The sequence below is a fragment of the Strigops habroptila genome, chromosome 1, assembly GCF_004027225.2.
Source record: "Strigops habroptila isolate Jane chromosome 1, bStrHab1.2.pri, whole genome shotgun sequence".
Lineage (NCBI taxonomy): Eukaryota > Metazoa > Chordata > Aves > Psittaciformes > Psittacidae > Strigops > Strigops habroptila.
The window spans coordinates 22,436,091-22,463,487 of NC_044277.2; the positions used below are offsets into that span (position 1 = coordinate 22,436,091).

At 39.9% G+C, this 27,397-nt stretch overlaps 1 protein-coding gene across 1 annotated transcript; it reads right to left on the bottom strand.

The window, feature by feature from the left end:
• Positions 1 to 5,367: 5,367 nt before the first annotated feature.
• On the bottom strand, positions 5,368 to 27,316 carry POP1 (POP1 homolog, ribonuclease P/MRP subunit). The gene is made up of 15 exons (XM_030484278.1): positions 26,974 to 27,316; positions 24,316 to 24,498; positions 23,311 to 23,486; positions 22,040 to 22,288; positions 21,391 to 21,478; positions 20,895 to 21,070; positions 20,024 to 20,274; positions 19,797 to 19,890; positions 18,915 to 19,026; positions 17,803 to 17,922; positions 11,969 to 12,084; positions 10,414 to 10,605; positions 9,387 to 9,541; positions 8,207 to 8,548; positions 5,368 to 7,390 (listed from the first exon to the last, which is right to left on the bottom strand). The coding sequence occupies exons 1-15, from the start codon at positions 27,092 to 27,094 to the stop codon at positions 6,730 to 6,732; spliced, it is 3,036 nt and encodes a 1,011-aa protein (XP_030340138.1). The 5' UTR covers positions 27,095 to 27,316; the 3' UTR covers positions 5,368 to 6,729.
• Between the last annotated feature and the right edge of the window lie 81 nt (positions 27,317 to 27,397).

Sequence of the window (27,397 nt, forward strand, 5' to 3'; positions counted from 1 at the left end):
ATACTAAGAAAAACAAAACAGCAAATGGATGACTGCTACTGCTTACACAGGAGACTTCAAGAATCAGGCTTAGTGCTCACCCAAAGAAGCAGCCAAAATTTGTGTCGTGGTGGCACATGTATCAGTCTCCTCACTGTCCTGTATTAGAACAGGCCTTGGTAAAAACTCCAGGTGGGAACTGAATTCACCATTCTAGCCCTGGAACGGACGGATGCCTGAGGCACTGCAGGCAACCCAGAAGACAGGACTTGGTGCATCTCTCTGCCTTGTTTAAAAACGTGAATGACAGACAACCATCTTCCCCAAAATGTTATCTCGCTGCAGTATGCTTTTATGCTTTCTAATACATAGGAATTCCATTTTTCTGGTGTGACCTACTTTACTGCATCTGCAATATGATTTCAACAGGCTGCAAGGACACCTTCGACTAAGGAAAAGGAACTGAACTTGAGGCATTTTTACAAGTTAAAATATAGAATAATGTTCAAATTACCTTTCTAAATAAAGAGAAATAAATAAAGAGAAAACTCAAATTTCAAACCATAGCCCTTTTACCAGGGGAGATGAAAAACACCTCTGGCTTCAGGTGTTTTGATTTTAAAGCTGTGCCAAGTCTCTTCTGCTCCTCTGGCAATCAAAACTATTTCCTCCAAGGGAAGAAGTGATTTATATGCATGTTCATTAGGAAGCCTCTGACCACGTGTGACGTGTGTTTGCCCATGTGCAAGCACTTGCACAGGAACATTGGTGAGCTCTAGCTTTACACCAGTATATTGTACAACAAAGAGGGGTTGATTGCATATGATATGAGAAAAAAGCCTTCAGGCAGAGAATTGCTATTTTCTGAATATTTCTGGTTTTGTTGGACAATTTAAAAAGGAGTAAAACTAGCCTTCTGCATGTATATGAACCTAAAAAAGGAAAGTTTTTTTTTTTCTTTTTCTTTCTTTTTTTGGCAATTCATAGCATCATAGAATGGTTTGGGTTTGAGGGACCTTGAAGATCACCTGAAAATGAACCCAGAATCCTAGGATCGGGATCTCTAGCTATTTGTTAGACTTCCTTCTCCAACATCAAAGGACTCCAGAGCTTCGCCATCAGCACAGGAATGGTGGGCTTCCACAGCTTTTGACAGGGTGCTGTCACTTTGCTCCAGGAGCAATTTCTAGAGAGGCTGTTTCCTCACACCCCAGTGCTGTCTCAGCAGATGGCCCTTGGACATGTGCACCCAGGTTGGGCACTGCCCTGGAAACCTCCTCAGTCCCAGCACCAGGTCTGGGGACACTTTAGGGGCTTACAGAAACCTGGAGTTTTGGGGTTGCCATGTTAGAAGTTGTGCTACCTACAGGCATAAAAGGTCTTAAAGACAGTAACTGAAACTAGAGCTAAGTTTTTAGAAAATAATTTACCCTAATGCTTCCAAAACATTAATGCCTCAAAATACAGTAGCTCAGTGAAAGTCTTGAAAGGACTAATGGAAACTACAATTAATTCTCCTTTAAGACTTTCCCTGGACTACTATTTTATTGATGCGCTGATATTTATTTTTCATCTGCTTCTCTTTTTGGGAAAAAAAAAAAAAAAACCAAAAACCAACCCCAACAATCTGGTTACAGTTCTTAGCCAATTTCATATGGTTTGTGACTTCATTTGGAACCCCCTTGATATATTTGCCAACTAATTTACAAGAATTATTGCATTGTAAAAATATTCAGAAAACCTGGATGCAATTGATTCCTGTAAGACAAAATGTCTTACAGGAAAATAAATTATCTATCGTTAACCCTTTAATCCCTGCCAGCCTCTATCAAAACCACTTCCACATGCATCTTAAACATCAAAAATTAAAACTCACTGCGTTCAGCAGCTGTCAATCTGGAGAGTGTATTTTTAATTGCAGATTTACGAGTTGTTCCTCTGTGCACGTACTCTGGATTTTTGGGAGTGCTAAGGAAAAGTAACAGGCTGTGACGAGCGCAGTCCCTCTTTCTCACTCAACACAACCCGTTCCAACTGACTGGCTTCACCTGGGAGTGAAGCTGCCCTGGGTGGCAGCTGGTACAACCTGGGTAAGATTTTTCAGAAGTACATGTGTGGTATTTGTAATTAATTACAAGTGTAGACACACTGGATTCATCACTAGAGCCACAGTTAAACCAACTGGGGTGCCTCAAGTGGGGAGGAGGAGGTGGCTTATTTCTGAGGTGGCATTTAAACTCAATCTATAAAGCTCTAAATATCTCAGGTTTTGCCTGTCTGAGTTTGGTTGACGCTACCCAAGGTGAAAAAAGAAGATAACCAGAAATTAAGAGAAGGGATGCGTGAGAGTGAGCCCTGATGGGCGCACAGGCTTACAGAAGCATGAGCTCTCCCATCCATCACAACCACTGTATTCTTTTTAAAATAAAACATTTTCTGGGCTAAGCAGCAGGATGCTGAGAGAAGAACCAAGCTGAAATGAACAGCCTTTCTCATCCTGGCTATTTGATCTTCTTGAGATGAAATGAAATATTGAATTGCACCCTCCTTTCTAGAAATTGCAGCAAATCCTCACAGATTTGGATCATGAAATTTGAGCTGCTGTCTTCCTTCAGACTGCTTTTCCATTCCCTGCTTTGCTCTTGCTGTGTCCTGGATGTCTTTTTGATTTCTATTTCTTAAGAACTGGGCTTAGCTGTGCAAGGCTGTCAGATTAGCAGCACTGCTGTAAGCCCGTGATGAAAAGACAGCTGAAACGTGTTAACCAAGCTGATGCTGGTACATGTTATGCACATCTTGGAGTGTCTAAAAAAATTAAAAGAAATCATTCTGTGTAGGCATTTTTCCTGCTATAGCAGACACTGAATTACTTAAGAAGAGACCTAATGCAATAAATAAAAGCTGTGTTTTGTCTATTCTGTTCTTTTGTCACCCCACCTACTTTGCAAACTACCTTGAACTCATTATTTTGTCCAGGGTCAAGCAGGCTCCGACTTTCAAAGCCGCCACAAAATGGTTTCAGCCCATCTCCTCTGCCCTTTCCCAGAGTTCTCATTGTTCAGTACAAGTTTACTTGCTCTTGCAAGGATTTGATGTGACCTGTGCTCACAAAGAATTTTAGTACAGCTGAGTTGAATTTGCAAGAGGTAAACTGTGGGTGCTATTTAGATTGTCAGCCTTTGGGAAGAGCATTTAGAAGCATTTGACTTTGGGTCCTTGGGTGGGGGGTTGTCTGCATGTTGTATTTTTGGAAACTAAAACAACGCTATTGCTTTTCTCAGTCTTAGTGCTTCAGAAACCTGCTTTTTGGTAGCTTACTCCCCTCAGTTCTGTTCCTACTACCTACCTCACATGGACATGTGAATAGATCAGGTTCGACATATTTGGCTCTTCCAGCTTTAGAGTATTGAAAGAAAACTGTCATGCTGCATTTGACAACTCTCTGTCTGTATGTGCCATGATCCCCCAAGGCTTCCACCTCCATCGAGCGGTCTGTCACCCTGCCAATTCTTTTCCCAGATTTGTTTCAACAACCCCAGCTGCCTTTCTGCCAGGTAACTTCTTCCATTACTTACAGGCTGCTAAACAAACTGATTGCCCTGAATGCCTTTAACAAACATACAACAATCTGGCCACGGTCCCGCCTCACCTCATTCCACAGAGTAATCACCATCCTCTTCTGCAACCTCATTTTCTGGGTTTGCAATAGTAAAGAGTGCCTATCTTGGAGCAACGAGCCCCTCAGCTTGGTAGGTCCGTTAGTCACTGCGTCTGCCTTAACGTAGCAGGCAACTACCATGCAAGTCATGGTTGAAGATGGGAAAAAACTTCACCAGGTGAGTCTCAAGTACAGCGCTTACTCAGCTGGCTTGAGGGAGCCGCAGGAAGAGCTACAGTAGAAGTGTGTTAGCATTCAAGAACTCCACAGTGCTACAGATAGCGCCAGAATTGCCTTCTGTGCTTCATTTCAGGTTCCAAAAGCTCTTGCCAAGCAAGGAACAAGAGCTACGGGTTCACACTGGCATCCATTTTGAGAAAGTTCTCTAGAGAACAGCATGAGAGCCAGAAAGCTTGTGAGAGCTTCTTTCACCGGGCAAGAGCTTCCTGCATTCCCAAAATGCTCATGTACCACAGCCCACAGGAACGGACCCAGATACTCTGGGGCAGTTAACCAACATAGTTAACTGCAGTAAGATAGAGCCCAAGAACAGACGTGTGCTACAGACTACACCTGATTCAACATGATGAACACAGACATGCTGTCCAGCAGATGCAGAGATAACAGGTTTAATTATCCATAGTTTGATTATCCGGTGTTGACACAGTTTTTATGACTAAGTCACTCTTGAGATGCTCAGAATCTGGAAATCGCAACCACAGATAAAAATTGCCTTGCAGCTACATAAAGTCACAGTATTTTTCTGACAAACTTTGGCTGAGAGCTTTGAGCATTTTTAGCTTATCAGGCGTGCAATGCATTTTACAAGGAGAGTGAAGTCTTAAGGCATAAATCATTGACTTAAAGGAAAACAACTGTGTAACAATATTACAAGATATACAGAACAGGATGCACTTGGATTCCAGTTTCTGTTCATTGGCTCACCAGAGACAAGGATCATAAATCAGAAATAGAGAATGGAAATCAAAGAAAAGTAACAGGAAGTGTCAAAATGAAAACCTGGCAGAAATTACCAACAGGAGGAAAAGAAAAAAGGCTCCAGATGTTTTTTAAAAAATTAAAAACCTGGGAAAGATTCAGTGAACAAAAGGTCTACAAGCAGAAAAGAAAAAAATGATAGCTTGGGTGGGGGGCTTCTCCTCTTTCTTTCCCACATATGAGCCAGGTCTAGTGAGGCAAGAAAATATGTATCTACTAAGGAGATGAGGGAGGCGAAGCGGCAGAAAGCCATATAAACATCACCTCTCCTTCTTTCTTCCCATGAAATACAGCTATGGAAACTCTGATCCGAGAAATATTTCAATCGGGCTCACAATTCAAAAGGTTCATTAAACCCAGGATTATTACCACGAGAGAACTTGATCAGAGCAGCCAGGCTGTAATGTTTAAGGGGCTCCTTATTCTCACACACCTACAGGCTGCAGCAGTCACACAGCGCCGAGCGTGTGAATCCCAACCCTGTGCAGCACCAAGCTTTTTCCTCTGGGGCCATCTGCCGGCTTTTGTGCAGATACCTCTCAGGACCTTTCTGCGATGATGATTGCTTTATCAGGTGCATCGAAGGTGAACAATGCTGGAGCCATTCAGCGCGATTTCTCATGGAGCTGCAGTCCAAGCTGTGCTGGAGGCTGCATCTTTCCATCCCACCAGTGCACAATTCTTAAATCGGTCTTCTGGAGACTAAAAAAATAAATCCATCCCCACTTCAATACTTCCCTTGTGATCAGAGTGGTTCTCCCCCCTTCCCCATGTGTGTACCATATTTAATCGAACACTGGCCCTAAATTTTAATAATTGGGGGCAAGGTACTCTGAATCCTTTCTCCAACAAATAACTCCAGCCAACATTAGTCTATTCACCTAGGATTTTTTCAAAGAAAACTGTGAATGAGGGAATTCATTTGCAGACCAATATCCAGACAAAGTTGTTAGCTGATTCATACTTAATTTCTTAAAGAATCAAGCCTAGTCAGTAGATTCCTCAATCAAGAATAATTACATTTTTATTGGTACATGATCATTTCAGGGTAATTTTACCAACTGGCATATATTTGTATCATGCTGCTACTAAACTAGTGTATTATTGTAAACTCATTTTCAAGCTGCACAACTCAAGAATGGCTGGAAGCTTAAGGCTATCAATCACTAAAAAATCCCAACGAAAAACACCAAACCAAATCAAACCAACCCACACCACCCCAGTCAAATCAAACATCATCTTCCCCTCACCCCTTCTGCATACAAGTTTTATGACTGTTTAAACAACATTCATAAACCATACTGTAACATTAAGAAGCCTTCAATCCTAGCACATTCCATACAAAAATAATACCATTTTTTAAGGAACCAAAATATCTCCCTTTTATTAACAGAAAATGTATGCTGACCCACCAACAGCAATTTGCATTTGAAAGCTCAGTAACTTTCAGGAATAGTTTTTTTCTCTCAGACTAGAGAGACCGACACACTTTCCTATTTAAGAGTGCCAGTTGCTATAATTCAAGATTATATAGCTGGGCTATATTTAATTTGCATTTTATTTAAGCATAAAGCTTTTCCACCACAGTAAGTACCCTTCTGCTTTCTGTGCTATGCAGCTCTGTTCCACTGCAGCCACATGTATTCAGACACAAGGAATTGGGAAAAGCCATTGGCTATACACACTGGGTCCAGGCTGCATGCAGTTACATGTGAAAGTGCACTGGAAAGTTCCAGTCCACCTGACCAGAAGATTTCTAAAAGGAGAAGAATGATTTTCTGTGTATTGTTATAGTATCTGCTGCTCTGAGATGGCAAATGAACAATACACTTCTTTAGAGATAAAGAAGATCATGATAATGGATCTGTTACTGTTAAAAATCCTTAGCAATGCAGATATCAAAGTAATACTAAGTCTGTTTATGCATTAGTTGTTTTCATTAATAATGTTAAAAAGATTTTAATTATTTCATAATCCTCAAGACATTGTTGGGGCTCAGAATCACCTCAAAGTTGAGACATAGCAGAAAGGCCACAGAAGACAAAACAGACGTTCTTTGGTACTTTTGGCATTCTACTGCATTGCAATAATACTTAAACCTCAATAGTAAGTCTTGCAAATCTGTACTGTAAAGATGCTGGAGTTCTTAACAAAACAAGCCCTTTTTTATCTGCTGGCTGCTTGTGCAACATATAAACTAACCCTGTCAAGCTAACAAAACCCAGGGCTTCTCCACAGCCTGCAGCCAATGAAAAATCCCCTCGAGTAACATATCCCAAGAGAGTTCTGGAGCAGTGGGAAGTAACATCTGGGAGAGCATCTGACCACAGACCAAGAATGAGGTCTTCATGCTCCTCAGTTGTTTCCTGTTCTGGAACACTTGGAGGGTCACCTTCTAGAGCCTTTGTGTTATCCTTTTTCTTCTTCTTCTTCTCCTCTTTTAATTTCTGTATCTTGTGCTTGAATATATCACGATGTTTGGGTTCTTGAGGACCACAGAAGAGTTTGTCTTTGCTTAGATGCAGCAAGTCATCTTCTGTTGGGATGCAAATCATGGCATGTAATTCAGGATTCCCTTTTCTCAAGAGAGACAAGTTGACCCACACAAGAGCCCTTGGATAGCTCATCAAGATTGGCAAAAAGACATCTTCAGTCATTTCCTTCTGTCCTAGTCGAGACACAAGGCGGATTCGCCGATCTTTTCCAGCAGTGGGATAGCACCAGGCTGATAACTGCATTAGCAGTTTTTCACTCCTATTAAAAATTTTTAAGACCATCAAGGATAGTTATTAACAAGTAGTACAACAGAAACACAGTGCCCCACATAGATGCAAGTGCATGATTAAAAAACAGCCATGGGGCTTTCTGTAACTTTCCAAGCTAGTATTTGTATCTCTCTTAGCAGACAAAAACACGGGAGAGCAGAATTCCTGTGTGAAGGTATTTCTTCAGGAGACATTACTTGTTAAAACCCCAAAAACTTGCTAAATCACAAATGCTCTAAAACCTTTAGTGGTATTAATGCAGTCCAGAACTGCCAATGTTTTCTTCCCCTGATAACTAAACAAAAAGGAAAGAGCTGCATTCAGGCATTTTCCAAACACTGTTGCTGCCCTCATGCGTTGCATTGGAATGCAGGAGATTCTGTTTTCTTTATAGACCTTATTAAGTAGTGCAAAAACCACCTGTGATGATGTATTAGAAAAGCAAATGCAAGCTGATTTACACAGCAAGTTTCAAAATCACAAACATGAGCTTCTAAAAGCTCCAACCCCCAGGAAGAAAGACAGATTATGCCAACTCCAAGAACACATTAAACTCAAGTGCTAAATTTAAGATAATTTAAGAAATTTACTTCATCTAGTCACCAAGTTTGCTGGGGAAAAGCCAGAAAAGGACTTCTACTCAACTGCAAATTCTGATCCACAATGAAACTACTTAATCTCCTCACTGTATTTGGATCAAATAATTCTCTCATCTTAATAACTGAGGCTGAGTTGATCTTTTCTCCAATTCAATAATTCCCCATAAAATAATACTACGTCACACACGTGCATCATTTTGACATACCTGAGAACAATAAAGTCACTTCTTGCCATAGTTTCATCTCTCTCACCGACCTCTTGGGTGCCTGTAACATCCTCTGTCTTCAGGGCACCTTCAGAGCTTATTTCCACGGTCTCCTCTACTTCACCGGTCTCAGGGGAAGCTTCTTTCATCACTTCTGCTTCGGGGTCACAAAAGCTATGCCCTTCAGTTGCGCAGTGCTCAGGGTGTGGGGAAGAAGGATGTACAAATTCTCCTGATGCTTTCATTCTTCTTTCCCAGTTCTTTGTCAGCTGCCCCCAAGGAATGATGAAAGGAGACAGAGTACCCAGCTTGACATAATTTGGCCTTTTTGCAGGTGGACGTCTAAATGATAAACCAAGTATGTAAGAATATTTGTTTCCTGGGCTCTTATTCAGTCCCTAGCACTTCAAAAGGCTGTTTATCCTGCTGGTCCAATGATGTTTTGTGTTTTCAAAACCAAGTATTTAGAACAGAAAGTTAATTGTGCTTTCTCTCTGTAATCTCATGGAACAAGAATTTGAAAGTTATGCTTTGAGGCAACACTGCTGTATTTCTGACCACCATATCCTTTCAGCCACAATGGATATTTCTATCCACTGGGTACACACTACCACCTTTTCCTCTAAACTTCTCCTACTTCCCCCTCCTAGCTGGAAGGAAAACCAACACCAGCTGGTGCAGAGGACACTTCCAACTACTCCATACTTGTGGTTAAGAGTTCTGTGTTCATTGCAGTGAAAATGAAGGCAAACTTCAGAATAGCTGGTATTTAAAAAGTGGACACTGAAATATACCTCTTCATTCACTTTACTGTTTAACACTTTGTACATACTTTGATATTCTGCCTTTGCCTTCTCCTACCTCCTCCCTCATTTGCTGCTAAGGGAGCTTGAAATAGCTCTGTTTATTTTATTGTTATGCAGCCTTGTTACAGCCTTATAACTGAGCATATCTCCGGGAAGAGAAGATTTTAGTCAATTTATATGCCCTGTTTTGCAGAGCTTTTGTGTTAAATATATCTAGGTTTCTTTTTTCATAATACTAGGATTTAAAATGCTAGTGACAGATCTCAATAAAGTCTTAATGAACACGACAACAGATAATTACGGAGTATTTTAAGTAGTATTCTTTTTTGTTATTATTATTTCATTCTTGCAATCAATTTTTAAGTTAATATTACCGTTTGAATTTTTCAAGAAGACTGGTTTCCAGTTCTTTGGCAAACTGCATTCCTGCCTGGCAGTCTGGGAAATCATTTGGAGTGTGAGGTGTTCTTTGGTACTCAGAATGCTTTAAAGCCTCTTGCAAGCCACCGACTCGTACACCTCTGTATATCTGTTATAAAAACCAAAACCAAAAAAAGCAATGTTTGTACTGATTCCAGGTTCCTAACTGAAAGAAAACATTAATACTCCAGAAGCTACTGCCTTAGAAAATGGAAAGTCTGTCACTTTAGCTTTAAAAAAAATAAACTTAATTATAGTCTTCACAGTTCTAGATGCCAATTTCAACAGAAATGTTAGTCACACTCTTTAATTCTGAAAAACTATCAACAAAACCAAAGAGAATTTCATAGGTTCTGATCTTGTACGTTGCCACAAATGTCATATTACTTTGACACAGGCACTGCCCAATTTCTTTTAACTGTACAACAGGTATCACTGCTATTGATCCTCTGCACATTTAAAAGCATAAATTTAACTGCAGAAAGACATTAGAACTTCCATCCAAACATTCAAAGCAGGATGCTCCAAACAGCATCAGAGGAGTATATTCAAGCTTAACTCAAACTTTGTGTTTCAAGCTCTCACACAAATCAGAGGCAACCAAGTTGTTGACAGAGTGGTGGAGATAGCCAAACTGGAAATAAATTAGCAGCAGGTACCAGACAATTTCTCTTTAGAGACATACGCCTGTAGAAACACAAAATCAAACAGCTATAGCAACCTTCTCTCCTTACTCCCCATTCTGATTTTCTGCTTTAGACTGCCACATGGGCACAGGTATACCAAACAGAATATATGGAAAACTATTGTTTATTTTACCAAGCCTCTGTCATCAACTAGTTCATACACCCTTTCTTAAAGTGGGATTTTGATTCGTTAATTGGTTACGCAATGCAAAATATACTCTCTAAAATCAATTACTTTGAACCAAACTATGTAATTTCTCATATTTACTTACAAGTTGTAATCAAAGTCACTTACGAAAGGAATCCAGAAAGCCATGCCCCAGCCCTTTGGGAGATAGATATCCCAGCCACTCCCCCATCCTGGTCGATCTTCTCCAGCCATTTTCCCTGGCTGCTGCACCAACAGTATGGGAATCTTAGATTCACAAGGACCCAAATCAAGGTGTGATCCAGGTACCAGTAACTGAGCTCTCATATGGTTTAAATCCTGAGAAGGAGGAGACATTTCCTAGAAGTTAGTAATCATTTTGGCCTCTTCCATATACCCTTCTAAGATATAGAGAGGAGGTAAGCTTGTAAGTATGAAAAATATACTAGTAATATGCTACATATTTGAACTGACCTTCATCAAAGCATAAAAAAATGATTTTAGAAAAAAGTATTAAGCACTCTTTTTCTCCCCTTCTTATTTCCATAGACCTTGATGGAGAGCAGGTACTGAAACTCAGAGCAAAAATGCACAGGACAGATGCAGAAGGACAAACAAGTATTTCAACTTGGTATTTACAGATTTGTGCACAAGACTAGACTGAACAGGTGCTTTCAGACAGTCTGTCAGTATGTGGAGCAAATGTGAACTACATCCAGGGAGATGGAAAGAACATTTGGTCTTGAAACAGCTTCACATAAAGCATGCTGGCACCAAGGCATTGTCAATCACCAGTTGTTATATTTTATTGTACCACAGTAAGAAGGCACTTATAAAAAAAAAAAAAAAAAAAAGACCAGACTGCTTCTTTAAATGTCTCTTCTGCAACAGCTGGTTTATAAGGTAACCACTGCATTTCATGCCAGCATGAAGAACACTGTCATATACAAAGATTGTGCTGATAACTGTTATGTACTAGTATAGTATTTTGTAAGCACTCTGCTTTTTTTACACTACGTCAGCCAGTTTGAAAGAGCACAAGACTGATTTTTATAAAGAGATTTAGAGAGATGCTTTTGCCATACAAATATTACGTCTTTAGATAACAAAGGTGCCAAAAATTTATCACCTCTTGTGACTAAATCACCTTTTTACCCATGCATTTTATGGGTTGCTCCTCCATTGTCAAAGGAAATGTCAAGATAGGAGATTTCAAACCAGTAACAGCATATTTAAAGCTCTCTGCAAATCACAGGTTATTGTCCAGAATGCCCACAACATAGTGCGGTGCAGTTCAGAACCAGAGGGATTTATTTCCTCCCAACTTCTGCGATTCATTCGTCAAGAGAATCATCCTGGCTATGACTGAGGAGCGAATGGCCAGAGACTCTGTGCCACTTCATCCTGTTTATCTGCTGCACATGAGTCAAGGTGATGCAGGAAAATCCAATTCAGACCCTTCTGATAAATAAATCTAAAACTATTTAGTCCTGTAGACAACCCTTTCTTTTAACTGAATCAGAAAGAGTGGGTGTGCAAGAACATTACACAGACTACTGAACAAACACTTCAACACAGCAGCTGGATACTATGACATTAGGGAACTACAGCTCTTGGATTTATACAAGTTTCAAGAGTCTCACTCTATGGACTCCATGGACCATTAGTCATTTTCTCCATGGCAATCCACCTTCTTAGTTACCTGCTCTGAGATTTTATTTTCAGTGACGTTCTTACAGATGTCCTGGTCCCAGATAAAGCTGTGAGCACAGTCTACAGGAACACCCTCCAGGTACAGCTGCCTAACTTTATCATTATCTACAAAAGAAGAGAACCTTCAAACAAAATTCAAACAATTTTTGTGGCTTAAGTATCAAATTACCAAAACCACTTCACTATCATAAGTACAATGAGCAGACAACTAAGGAAACAGACTATTAAACGCTTAACAAGCATTACTGCTTCTGGACTATCTTACTATCGTATGTTTTTCCAAATACAAAATATGAATAAACAGTTGTTAGAAGCATTAACCTAGAATTCCCTTATTGGCATTTCTTATTACAAATGACATAATCTTTGGTAATGTAAGTTACACCTTCATCTTGCCACCTTTAATATTCTAGAATTTGACCTTTCAGGCAGAGTGTGAAGCTTAACAGGTTTGCTGAAAATCAGAAAGAGCAACACTGCAAAGCCTGAAATATGTCCACCTAAGTAAACTTATAAGAGAAGCAACCTTTAAGAAATGTCCATACAGGAAATATTTTTATGGATATGACTAGTATGAAACTACTTATTTAGCACTAGCTTCCCACTCTGGATCTTTTCAGGCTCTGCACTTCAAGGAAGGGATTATTCTTTGTTTATGTCAATGCAGACCAACAGCTGTGTGCGTTACTGAAGACAGATAGCACTTTTAACTTTAAAACTGATAGGTTATTTAATACTTCAAACAATCTCTTCTTCAGCTTCACAATCTAACTAAAGCAGAGAGAATGTATACCGTCATTTAGGGATCTATGGATCAAAAGCCTTCAGTATACAGTATGTAATGCATGCTGATCCATATTTTAAGTAATTCTTACCAATAAACAATACAACAAAACCTATTCATAGTTCTGTGATTAAAACTTACAGGGACTGCTGCTTATTTTGTCACCTACAAGGTCTTACCTATGTGTTGGGGTTTGTTTTGGTTTTTAACATCACTTGTTAGTCTTTCGAAAGAAGATTCAGCTGATCTTTCCAGTTAATGCTGACAAAGACACTGAGCACTCTCAATACAATAGGTACTGCCAAACATAATTGCAATGCTTATTTAAGATCTATAATCTTTCATATGTCCCCATTACTAGGAGTTGCAAAATCCTTCAAAAGAAAAAGTAAATATGGCAGCACTACTGACAGTTTGATAGTATTATTAAGCTAATACTTGCTATGCATTCTTGCTTACGAGTTACATTTACATGAGAGGAAGAAATACTAAAGAAATTATCAGATTGGGGTGGGTGACATTCCTTCAAATTAAGAACAATACAACTAAAAACAAAATCCTTGCCAATTCCCTGCCAATGAAGCCAAGAGTAAGAATTTCTTCTCAGACCAAAAATTAAGGACAGGAACCTGAGCAAGAACCTACAACAGCTCGACACTCCTAGAGGGAAGGCACATTCTGTCTGAAGATACAGCAAATATCAATGCCTCAAAGGAAGGAAAAGAAGACAGCAACAAAACAGTGTGCAGTGATGCTGGGGAATTCCTTCTGGACTCTGACAGGTATCCAAGGGGGAAAATTACAGACTTATAGCTAATATAAGGTGACTTTTTCATTTTCTCTACAGAAAGCCTTTGTGAACACCAGAATCTCTTTATGTTAAATTATTTAAACATGTTCTAATTTCTTCAACTGTAAATGATCCACTGTAACTTTCTCTGCTTTTTTGTTTTCCCCTTTAACTACTTCTTTCTATTACAACAGTTCAGGCAGTCAACCCTTGTCATATTCTTGGAGTTCTTTACAATTCCTATATTCTATAATGGCACAAATTTTTTTCCACTTTAGAAAGCTCTTTTAAGTCAGCCTCCTTCCACCACCACAGTCCATCTAATATCCTCCTCACTACTCTAAAATACCCTTCTCTTAATACGTTCTTTCTCCTCAATCCCCTTTGAAATTGGAGAATTTAATCTCTCTACCAAGCACACTATAATGCAGATCATAATTCCAAATCCTCACACCAGTTCTCTTATTTCTTACCTCTTTCCTGTTTTCTTCAGTCCACATTTTAAGATTGCTGTAGGGAAATAGCAGTAGGGAAATAACCTACTGATGAATAAGTGTAGGAAATAGGGAGTTGCGTTACTAAGCACACAAAGCTCAGTGACAATCAGCATAGTATTTACTTCTGCTGGTGTCACTGGTTGGTGCTTAGACAGGCAGAGAGATGAAGGCTTTGTTCCATTTCAAGCTGTTGTTCTGATTTCTGTAGCTGGTTATCTCAACAGTCGCAGAAGACAGGCCTAAGAGTAAGATTTCTTCTGTTTGAATTTTTCCCTTCCCTCTATGAGGAAATAGCAGGAAAAGCAAAAACATAAGCACTGCTCGGGAGCAGTTGCAGAGCCATATATACATAGGGGTGCATAGTAGCAGGACAACTGATGCCAGATACCTAAACCTCTGCAAGAGGTGTATTTGCAAGCAAGGACTCAGGCTGTGTGTCTGCAGAAAAAACTTTACCTCACTTATCTTTCATGATGCATTCTCCTTCTATGCATCTCATTTACCGACTGTTTAAAAGCTCCACCATACTCCATCTTGAGCAGTATTTAAGGCAGTGGAATTTGCATTCTCCAAGAGAAGACAATAAAAGCATATCAAAATGTCAGAAGTGTACTTTAAAATGGAGAAAAGAACAGCACTAATTTGCAGTCATGTAAGCACTGACTGCTTACCAGGAGTCTTGACTTCCAGAAGGCATAAACCTGCTAAGAAGGCAGTGAAAAGTGATTTATTCACAAACTTTCTTTCCCCCAGCCTGAAGAAATGAGGACAGTTCCTTGATTAAATCCCATCAGCACGTGTCTGTAACTCACAGCTTGCACACATACACATGCATTCAGGAGTGTGAGTAACTGAAAAGGCGGGGGGAGATAGGGGAAAATGACAGATGTGTATCAGTTCATAGACTGCATGTATGACAACCCACAAGCAAAGATGATCGCTAAACTACTCACTCACTTGACAAACAATGCATCTTTAAATTAGTAAAGATTTCCTAAGAAAATCAGTTAGCTCTTAAACAACATTAAAGAAGAAGAGAGGCTAAAGCACATACAGAATCTGCTAACATATGCGGTGCCATTTTAGTCTTACTAATACTAATCATAATAGCATTTGAATGTCCAGGAAGCAAAAAGGGGAAAAAAGCACAGCATACAGCAAGGGATCCATTTTATTAGTCAATCAACATGAAACATCACTAAGGCAAATGAGTGATCACTAAAATTTCTTATATAAGGATCAGCTCACAATTATTACCACATCTAAGTAAAGTTACATCAAAACCAAGGCTCAGAAAGTTTATGTAGTTCTAAGGCTCATAAAAAGATTTATTCCTACAGAAGGGCCAAATCAATACCATCCAAATGAATTACAGATCTTAGAGAAGTCTGCCTTTCTTTAGAGTGGGATTACTGTGGAAGTGTTAGTAATACTATTGCTGTAGTGATGTATGCTATGTGCCATGATTAAATTCCTTCCTTTTTTGCTTAAACAAATTGCCCTTCAATAATTTGAAGAAGAGGATGGTCTCCATTCCTGGGTCACTCTTGGCAAAGGAACTAGTAAAATGAGGTGACAGAACTGATTGGAAAAATGCTAGCAAAAATGCTAAATCAAACCAGAATAATCTTCAGAAATATGTTGCTTTTGATTAAATTCTTGCTGGATATTTCAGTAATCTCACTCCAAGGGTGGCTAGCAACAGGGCCCTGGGGGAGTATTTAAAAAAGTCACTTCTCTGCTTTTACTTGAACAAGGAGGCCCATTAAGGCAGAGATAACAGCTGTCATACTCAACTATGACATGAGGTTAGGATCAGCAGTCTTTGGAGAGTAACAATAGCCTCTCTTTCCAACTAACACCTAGGAATACTTTATGAGGGAGACAGGAGAGTGGCAGTTAGCCTCAGTCTTGAGCTTCTCACACAGGAGAGATGAACTGCCATGCCATAGGATTTCCCCACTGCACATGTAGTAAGTATGCAGGAGATTGTGAATGATCCTGTAACTCTTCCCACACAACATTAGGAAGTCACTGAGCAGCCACTTTCCCTGCTGAACCATCAGTCCCTCCTATTCTCTCCTTAACTGCTTCTTGTATGAGGCCTGCCTCCTCTCCTTGTCTACTCCCCTACTATGATGTCCTTTTGATTTTCTACTAGAAGACAGCTGTATTGTCTGTCTTCTTTCATCCTTCTGCCTACTCAACTTATATAGTAGTGTGTAACAACCATAATTAGAAGGTATCATGCAGTTTACCTTTCCTTGCTAGCTGAACAAGGACCTTCTTCCTTCTCCTGAACACATATCAGAGAGGACAGATGCAGTTTTAAGTTCATGATGAAACAAAAACAAACCACTCAGAAAGAAACCAGAAAACACCACCAGCTTTTCTGAATGTTTGTGATTTAGAAGATTTTTTTCAAGCAAAGGATAACCCCAAGTAGAAAGATCTTGAAGGTGGCCATCTTACATCACTACCTCTTTACCATGGATCTGCTTCCTGAGGGACAACCAGCTCTGATAGTGGGAGAGAAACTACTATGAGACATTTCCAATGCCTAGAAGCCTTCTGCTGATCTTGCCTTCTTGAACATATCTTCGCAGACATGACAAAGAGAATGAAAGGAGACGAACTGCTTCTTGTAGGTGCCAACTCCGCTACCAACTCAAACCAGTATCTGTAAACAAGTGCTATATAGCTCACCTTACTTCTCAGCAGGAAGGAAGCGAAGCAGAGGTCATGTATGCTGCAGCATTTCCAATGGGAACATTAATGATGAGAAAGTTAGCTGAGCAGAACTATAAACAGGATAAAGGCTGTTCTAGATACAGAGGGTAGAATAGGAGGATATAAGAAATTCCAAATGACAGAGCTGTCCAGAGAACTAAAAGACAGAAACAGGTGTTCAACCTGACTTAAGTGAAAGGAAAAGCTAGATTATTTTAGTGTCCTGCAAACACACTACCAAGGAAATTAAGTATTTTCAAGTCTCTCAAACCTTCAGCTTGTCCTATTTCCTACTGCTTGCTAACTGGCTACTATGTTTCTCCTTTTATATGAGGCAGTCTGTGTCCAGTCAACCTAACAGGAAATGCTTACACAGCACTGTACACAAACCCCACGGTATATGTTCTTGCACATTTTTCAAGGACATTAACATCCAACTGAATTTGAATTTTGCACTGGAATATTGTGTAAGTCAGTATGGAAATTAAAGTTCCAGAAGTCACGCCTGCATCTTTCATTTTTTAACATAACCAGCATCTTGGCCATTTGAAATGCTAATCTTGCAATGGCTTTTTTTTGTTTTCCCCAGTAGAATTGCAACTTTCATCATTGTAGGACTATAAACCAGAAACAGCAGATATATTCTGGAGAGATAAACAGCATCAGGAAGACTAAATACCAAACAGAAACTTACTAAGCAGCTTTTAGCACCTGGTTGGCCTTGCCAGGATTCGAACCTGGATCATCTGTATGGTCAGACAGAGGCTTCCACTGAGCACAAGACCAGCTTTGGTGCATATCCCTCCCTCACAATTGCTATTCTAAAACCTATGCAACTTTCAAGCTGTTTCTGTTCAGCCAGGGGCTGTGGAAAGGGGAAGGAAACATTCTGAAATCAAATGTTAGAGGAAAGCAGCAAGAGACAATCAGTAGAAGATGACAATCAATGAAGTATATAGAGAAACTGCACCTCTTGCCTTTGGCAGTTCCACTATGCGCATAACATAAGCAAGGTATTTTACCTTGGTATTTTTCAAAGTCTGGTACAGCTTTTGTCTTCTTTTTTGGCATATTGACTCGAGGATCTCCAACAGTGAGGCCCAGTATTGTTCCTGGTGGCAGTTCTGATGGTGAACTTATCCCTTTAAAAATACACAGATGAACATTGCCATGAAACCACCAATTAAGTTCTGATCTTTTTCTGCACTAGTATTTTGTGCATTTTCACCTGCAGGGATGTGACACCACTCTAAGCCAGAGAAGCAATACAGAGTACTCACTCAATTTAACACGCTTTTTAAATTCACCAATGCTTGTTAAATGTCTAATAACAAGACAACAATAGCAGTGTAAGACTTACTTTGCAATTATTTATGCTTTAACATAGAAATGAGATCACTCTCACACAACTTACAGACTCAATTTATCCTTTGCATTTGGCACATCTCTTAAAGAAAAACCAACCTTTGTTTTACAAGTATCTTCCAGCTAAAGAAAATTCAAAATGGGGTTTTTTTAAGTTTTACCTCATCTCTGCTTAACTACATTGGATAGCTCGAGTTTATAGTACGAGATCCACCAAAGGCAGTTCCTTACCTGCTTCAGTGCTAGAAAGTGAGGAGATATTAACTTTATGATACTTTACAACTCAGTCAAATATACAACTGTTCATTAGAAACAAAACATACAAAGCAAGGTATAATACTTTCACTTTGGATAGGAGCCTACCATTTTATCTGTGGAGGTATTATACAACTTACTGCCTTAACTTGGTGTGTATGGGGAGAGTGAGAGTATACATCAGACTATATCCCATCAGCAATCTCAAATTTAAATTCACGAAGCAACAAGATTCTAGTATCTATTTATCTATTAAGTTTTATCCATTAAGTTTATCTATTAAAAGTTTGGATTACACAGCAGATTAAAATTCCTTTAAGAAAACTTAATGTAACATGTCTCAAATCTTTGACATGCCACACTAATTAACCTATGCACCTGCTCAATGGTATCACTCTCTTGATCAAGAAAAAAAATAAGCATTTCCAATCTGATGTCCACTTGACATGACAGTTTTGACCACCAGAGTTTAAGAGTTTCCCCATCCTCCCATAGCACCCACATGCCCAAATACCTTCTAACAGCTCAAAGATAGCACTTTGACACTGATGAAGAGATACTTTTTCAGAGTCCTTGCAGTTTTCTACCCACCAGCTATTCAGTTCTGTCTCTGGATCTGCCATTTCCTGGAAAACAACACATCTAATTAAAGTCAAGTGATTATTCAGTATTTTCTATCAGTATGAATTCTCTCAGTTTGCCTTTACCACTATCGTTGCTTTCTTCCTCTGCAAGTTTCAATCCAAAATCATTTTTTCTTGATGCAGCCTATTCCTATACTTCACTTTACAGTAATCCCCAATAAGATGCTCAGTTTAACCTGTGTTCCAAAAATAAACAAAGCAATCCACAATGCTTCCTAATTCTGTTGTTAAATTATTTCTTACAGAAAGCCAGAGATTTCATAGCCTCATCATGTTTGCTGCAAGAAACAAAAAGCCCCATTAAAACCGCGGTGATACTATGTGACAAGAAATGAACAAAATACTAAATCCTGGTGAAATTGCATATTTGATTGAAAACACAAACATTTTCTATACCTTATATCTCTTGCTCTTTAGCTTGAGAAACATGACCTATGGTTTGTCAAAGAGAATATGAATTATTCTGGACCTCTCAGCAGAATACATCACTACAGCAGAAACTACATGGTCTGCTCAACAGAACCATTGCTTCTATTTTCTTCCTACCCCCACTTAAAAATCTATATAGGAGTTCTTCATGAGATCAGCGTTAGTCAAAAGGCTCGATCTAGAGAAGCTAAGAGTAGAAATACATAGGTTAGCCTTTACAATAAAGTAAGACTAGATAGTTTATGATTCTAGCAAAACCAAGCTTGCACATTCTAGAAACCTTATCTAAATTACAGTAACATCTAAATGGCCGATTTTCTTACTGTTTGGAGAGAAGCAGCTTTCAAGGTCTCTGTAAGGACGGAGTGTGATAATGGGCCAATGAGCCGATATCTGAGAATCTCCATGCTTTTATCACTGAAACAGAGGAAAATTTCAAGTGAATGTACAACTAGACAACACACAATTTTTCCCTCAGTACTGTTAAGCCAGAATTCAGCTATATTAAAAGGTTATGGGTCACAGTTTCTAACTTCTACTATGAACAAACCTGATCGCAACACCAGTAGTCTGCGAAATCCAAGTGTAGGACTGGAATGGATCTCTAGTGCCATCACCAATTATTTTTTTCACTGGCACAGCTTTTTCTCCTTCTTTATCCTCCTCCTTTCTTTTCCTGCCAAGGCTCAGAACAACATCCATTTGTTTTTCCTCTTGAACTGATGTTGTAACAGGCTCAGGAATACAGATTTCTTCAGGCTCTGAACACTGAAAAATTGCTTTTAACTCTCCCAGTATGTCCTTAAGAAAAATGAAAAGTTTGGGTTAGGATGGTAAGCTGTGCATTGCAAAGCTTAAGAAGAGTTTTAAGAATTACACTCTACTATTTTCCTATATGGATTTAAGGGAATAAATTTCATTCTGCTGAAGTCCAGGTTTTGCTACCAAGAGCTGAAAGTAATAATGAATGTTGCTAAGAATTTATTCTCAATCTAAGAAAAATTGCCAGTGCACAAAATTTTACCTTTTTTATTTTTGTTTTTTCAAAGTTCATAAGTATCATATATAAGATTATGATTTTCTGTGATGAGACTAAACTCAGCCTGTTGGGGGTGCCAGTGGGAAGGATATGAATCAAGCAACATCATATTGCAAATGTATTCCAAATCAAGTAGCACCAGAAAACTTTTAACAAGCTCAAACACTAAAAAAAAAACCCTCAGAGGCTTTTGTACAAGCTTTATAAAAACTGGCTACAGAATATAAATACTGTTAGAACAGAAACAATCTTCCAACTTTTAATTCCTAAAGCCGTGTATTATATCCAGCTCTTCTACACTCTTCAGAAGGTATCTTCAGCATTAAATATGTACAATGCATAAAGAAATCAGAGTTCAACCATACAGAAACAAAAAAAAAACCTGTTTAAGAGCTGGATGCACCCAGATCCACAACTGTCTGTTTTCAGACCCATCCCTGGGTTTCCAAATGAATGTAACCGGACCAAGCATATCCTCAGGATAGCGATCTGCTCGGTAAAGATTCACAGAACCCTCAAATCTTCCAGACAGGCAACAAGCCTCTCCAAATGTTAATCCTGAAAAAGAAGATACTTACTGAAAAACAAAATCATCTCTTGCTTAAAAAAAATTAAAAAATTGAAATTCAATCCGGCTGCTGGGCTAATGCCACACCACAATTACTGCACCACAATTAGCTTACCAATAAACAACTGAAAATAAGAACATCTAGTCCTAGTATGAGACATTTTAATTATGTTTTTCAACCAAAAATCATAATGTGGTATCAACTCTGTTACTACTATTGAGATTGGCAGGATATTAAAAAAGGAAAAGGATGGGTCATCCCCTAGTCTATTCAGAATCTCAACTTTATTTTGAACTATGTAAGTTTTACCTGTGTCAATGCTACATAGTTGAGCGAGTTGCTTCAGAAGCTCATTCTCTTTACCAGTCAACTCCAAGCAACAGTAATACGATAAATCCTGAAACAACAGGATAGTGGTAAAGTGAGAGTAACTCTTGAAAATGAGCCTGGCAACGAAGTACCAGACACAGCTTCACAATTTACACTGAAGTAGTAATTTTTCATTCACTAAATTTTCTGTCAGAGAGATTAGATTTTTGGGGGGTTTTTTGAACTTAAAATTGTTAGTTATAGGAGATCTGTCAAACATTTCTCATTTGAGGGCCAACCTGCCTCTCAAACCAACAGACCAAAAAACGACATGGAACAAAGCACCTGTCTTCAATAGCATCCTGCTCAGGAAGATGATGCAGGGATTCACTTTATCTCTTAGCTCTTGAGAAGACTGACAATGTAGTATTTCAGTTGTAGTTACCATAAGACTCTTCTAGAGGTTCATATTATTCTCTCCGATACTTGCAGCCCTTCATTACTATTAGGAAATCACCCGTTTCATACCTAGCAGTTATTAACAGCTGACACAACAGTACTTCAAAGAGACAGAAATATTCATTACGACTGAACAGTTGATTGCTTCACCTTGGTAAAATAACAAAGACAACAGACGTAAACGTGGTACCTGAAGAAGGCAGTGTTTTGTCATCGCTCGGTAACAAGCCCTGTAGCACTTCTCCGTAGGGCTATTTCCTAAACAGTATCCCCATTTCTTTACCATATGAAATCTCTTTGCATGCCAAATGTGTGTTTCCAGCCAAATATTCTTTCTTTGCCTGCGATTAAACTCTGCTACCAAATTCATGTGGCGCCTTCTAGCTTTGCGGCATTTAGTCTTTGACTGTTCTTTTTTCTGATGTACAGCTTTCTCTGCCTGTTTTTGAAAGAGAGGATATTGAGGTAAATCTCAAAAGGACAAACTTCTGTAGAAGAAAAAGGCTGACATATATAAGGATACAGGAAGCACTAGCATTAGGTTAGACTTTATTCTGATGTTAGCTCTCCCTAATTCTTGAGGCTAAGACTTTGAAAATTTATGCACAAGTCCCATCCACACAAGTGCATCAAGGTACCCATAGATAAACCAAAATCCAATTTCTGAATCACGAACAATTATCTACTCAGGGTGGAGTGGGTAAGGTCTCTAAAGAACTGAAAAAAAAAAAAGTCAATGCAAGGGAAAAAAGAATGCAAGAAATATGCTCATCAGTCAACCTTAATACATAGAAAACTTACCAAGCAAACTCACTTGGTCACTTTAAGAAGCGTATAAAGACAATAAAGTGATCAGTGCCAAACACCAGACACATCATTTCACAATAAAATCCTGCTGAATCCAATTTTTTTTATACTTTTTTTACAAAACACATAGGAAGGCCACAGTGGGTATGGAGCAAGTAACTCCACAGGCGGATTGTGACTATGAACATTGAGACACTGCCACAGCACAAATTTCAGGAGCAACCAGGAACAGCCAATTAGTAAGTCTTCAGCTGCACACAGCTTGCCAACTCCAGCATACCTCCCATGTTTGAGCTATAACACATGAACCATCATGCTGGTCATGAATGGGCCATGCTGGCTTGAGGCCATCAGGGTCGCAGCCTACAGCTGTGGTGGGGTGCAAGGCAGACACGTGTTATTGAGGACTCCTGGATCACCTGGGACCAAGGCACTGCCTGAACAACCCTTACTGCAGTGGGCCTTTTAGTCATCACTACTCTACTAACTTTTCAAGATGTCCAATAATCACAAAGCCAAGTGGTTAGTGAGATTTACCTGAGCTACCATCTAGAATGGAGGTATTCCTGCATTTTGAAGCCACATGTCAAAGCCTGAGAACCTGTGTACTCGCTCACTCTATGGTTTATCAAATACCATAAAACACACTTATACCTCTTTCTTGGCAATCTCTTGGAGCCGCCTGGGTAAGCGTTTAATATTGTGACTCATTGCTCGCCTTCGCATGTGCCTTGGAAGAGTCTGGAAAACCAGAGAGTTTGAAGACTTCTGTGAAACTGCTTTCAACATGGCACTGATCTCAGCAGCACGAGCTTGAGCAAAAGTAGACACTGGAATGAAAAGAACCGCATCAGAGCATGACAAATGGCAAAAATCAAAGAAGGGGACACTGTACATACATGACTGAATTCCAGCAGAGTATTCCTAGTACATCAGTCTAATGGCTTCTTGAGATAGAAGTCAATACCGTATGCTGAACAAATTTTGATTCTTTAGACACCTTGAAGCTTACAGATATGGTTAAGCAAATACTTACACATGAATGAATCTGAAAGCTATGGTATAACCAACATGTCCTATTTGCATTAAATACTTTTTTATTAAAGCAGTGATTTTTTTCAGATAGAATTCAGAGAGATGAAAAAAACTACCATGGAAAAAAGGAAGCAGTAATCGCATTACAGACTAGTTTAAAATGATCAAGTAAGAATCCAGAGGTTGGTCTCGTTTTATGCTTATGGAACTGCATCTATTATCAGAGCACCACCATATTCTGAAAAGCTAATCTGCTCTCTCAAATAAACGTTTTGTTAGACGGAAAGTTGTCTTTAACTCACATCACTGACAAACCCAATTTCACTGGCTACACTAAAAGCAAATGACTATCAGTAGTCCTTTTGCTGGCAAAGAGAAACCAAAATGCATATCCCTCATTATAAGTAAGTGCAACTTTTCAGCTCAGAAGTCTGAAAGGACTCATTAAACAACAGCTGGCCATTCATTCCAGTACACAACCACTTGAGAAAATTAGGAAAAACAGAAGAATGTAGCATCAGTTTTAAATTTTGCTTTTGCACAAAAATAAATACAGACAGCAAATTTAATCACCAGCAAGTTGTGCTGGACACACAAATTATGACCTTTTTACTATATACAAACCTGTTATGTATCTTGGCATTTCCTCAGAAATGCTCTGGCGTCCTCCTTGCCATCCTCCTCTTCCCCTGCCTCTCTCTCCTCTGTTTTGCCCTTTTGGAAAATACTGGTCTTTCCTGTAAGAAGGCCCAGATGACTGGTTCAAAAATTTCTGCTGCTGATACTGGTGCTCAGAAAGAACATCTCCTGGAGGGTTTAAGAGATAAAGAAAGGTAATGGAAATGCAAAGCAGTTTGAGTAACTGGCAACTCTTTCCTCATAAGACTGCATTGCACATTCCTCCTACTATATGTATGTATGTAAAACAGCCATCAGAAATCAGAAATCTTTTTTTTTTTTAGAGGAAGAAAAAAATTTTGCACTGTCCTGCAGCAAGCCTGCAGTAGATTAAGAAACTTTTCCACAGTCTGAAAATGGTAGCCAATCCAGACTTTGCCTCCAATACTCTACCACATCCAATAGAAAAGACATGACTAAAAATCGGTCTACATAACATCAGTAGCGATTTTGATTATTGTCTAGTCAGAGTTTTAATACCAAACCAGTAAAGTTAATATTTTCCCCCTTGCTCCTTGATTTCCCCCCCGACTCCTCAATCAAATATATTCTTGTGTCACATATCTCTCTGTTACAGCAATAAATATGATAAGCATAATAGATGTATGCTGGTACAATAAGTTACTTTTCTGGTAGAGGCATTTAAATCAATATTGAAATTAAATAACTAAAAGTCTACAGTAAGCTTCTTAAGGTACACAAATTCCTTTCAAGAGTGACAAGCACCTAACAGTACTTCAAGTTTAAGAGGGTCTTGAAGTCCATATTTAAAAATAAGTTTATATTCAACCTATTCAGTTAAATCTTGGTTAGGATTTCTAGCACAACTTCAGCTAGAGTTCTCAGGCACTTTGTGCTGGACAACTGGACTGAAAAGGGTCCGGACAGCTATTCCCACCACCCCACCCACTGCATCAAGACAAGGGAACATGGAGCCATACTGTTCAGGGAGCTTCTCTAGTGAAAACCAACCTGTGTATAAGAAGAAATGGGGTAAGAGATTAAAAACATCAGTTTCCAGGTTGATCAGCTTCTTAAACAAGCCTATACCATTGTCCCATTGGCATGAGGAACAGCCGAGAGCAGATTCACCTCCAGCAGCATCAATTTATACGAACTTAAGATGGCAAAGAACCTTCTTTTTCCATTTCAAATATCATGAAGTTTTATATTCAGCAGCAATACTGTTGCAGCCCTGATGCAATCACACATCATGGAGAACTGCAGTAATTCTGATGAAAAAATAATTCGGAGTGGAAATAGAAGTTAGGTTTTATGCGGAGTAACTCCCTGATGTGGGTTCTACACACGGCTGAGAGCAGCACTGTCCAGACAGTGAAGGTGAGAAAGAGGGACTGCTGATGCCAGCAAACCTGTGTAGAACTATAGCCTAAGTCAATCGTGGGAGGGTAACTGAATAGCAATTAACTTAGCTCACAAACACACCACTTCACTATCAAATTTGCCCAAGAATGGAGGAACTAAATATTTTAATCGAAAGACAGAAGTGTTTCAAAAGGCAGCGACTGACTTAATCTAGAGAAAAATTAAATTATTTAAGGTGCTATGTAGATCCATAGTTTTATAACTCCCATTTAGATTTTCTTTCCTGTTTCTACAAAATAGGCCTATAAAACTAAGATACACTGCAGAAAAATGTTATACTGATGAAAATGCATGCTATTCGACAGGACAGAAAAAACATAACCATGTTATCTTAGAATAAAGTTAGAAAATAAAGTTAGAAAAATGTGTTTAACCTGGCTGTGCTCCTGTAATGATATTCCAAAATCTTCAGCCAGGGCTGACCATAATTTGCTATGTCATTCTGTCTGCTTAGAAACTCTTCAGTCACCTAAATACACTGTGACACTTCAGCATTTTTTTGTTCAATCACAAAGATGCAATTTGTCAGCTTTTGAAGGCCTCACAGTATCAGGCCCTGCTCTTATGTGTGCTTTCTTTCACAGAAATATAGGTAAGAAAATAAAAACATAAAGGAGTGAGGGGTGTGGAAATCAAAGCCCAACTGAAGCATACAGGATACAGGTGAAAATAGAAAGACAAAAAAAGCTTCTGGCATACAGGTTGACAGGATCCTTCAGTCTTCAGATGCAGAGGTTACCTGTGTGCCAAATGCTCCAGCAACGACCTAGCAACACTGTAATTACAGGAACACGCCTTGCTGCTTTTGGCCAATACTATTCCACAGATACAGGAGCCACAACCACCAAAAGGCAAATTGGTTGGGCATGCTGATCGATGGAAAAGCCGTGCATTTATCACATGCATTTATCACAACGCAAGCGGGCTAAACCGGCTCCTCCCGCGGCTCCCAAGTCTGACAGAAAGAGAAGGGAGCTCACCGGATGGGGGTGTAGCATCCAAATTCATTTTAAGGCTAGAAACTGCAGCACGCGGTAACAGATTCGTCATGTAACCAAAGAGATGATCCCGAGAAGCGCGTATTAACGAGATGTGCCGCAAAACCAAGGCTAAAGGAGTGAACGGCAGGGGACGAAGCCCTGGGGTGCTCCCACACCGGGCACGCCTCGCCGGCCGCGGGAGAGACATCTCCTCCGCGCCCACCCACCCCGGCCGTACCTGCGCTCGGGCAGGCTCTGCTCCCGCCGCCGGGGAAGGGCCCCGGCTCTGCCGGAAGGGTGACGCTGGCCGGCTGGTTCCTCATCTTCTTGGCTCGCTTCTTCTCCTTCGCCCCAGACATCTCTGGCAGGGCCCGGGGAGAGGAGGGTCACACCAACACGCCCCTCTAGGCGGCCCTGAAGGCGCCCGGCGGAGTCTGCCGAGCCTTGTCCGCGGCGGCGAAGAGGCGGGGAGGGGTTGGCAGAGCGGTGCAGCCGCGAGCGAGGAGCGGGTCGGTGGCCGCTCCGCCCGCGGCACGGCCGCCACACGCCGCACGCTGCCGCCACAGCGCCACCACCGCGCATGCGCGGGGCACGCCCGCTGCCCGAAAGACTACATTTCCCAGAACCCCCTGCGGGGCGGGAGCGGCTCAGCGCGCGCCGCG

Coding starts and splice junctions, on each gene's coding strand:
- POP1 (XM_030484278.1), bottom strand. CDS start 27,094: ATGTCTGGGGCGAAGGAGAAGAAGCGAGCCAAGAAGATGAGGAACCAG. Junction 12,085..17,802: donor AGACTTTGAAAAATACCAAG/GTAAAATACCTT, acceptor CTTCTTTTGTAG/ATAATGATAAAGTTAGGCAG. Junction 9,542..10,413: donor TGGCTTTCTGGATTCCTTTC/GTAAGTGACTTT, acceptor TTTTTATAACAG/ATATACAGAGGTGTACGAGT.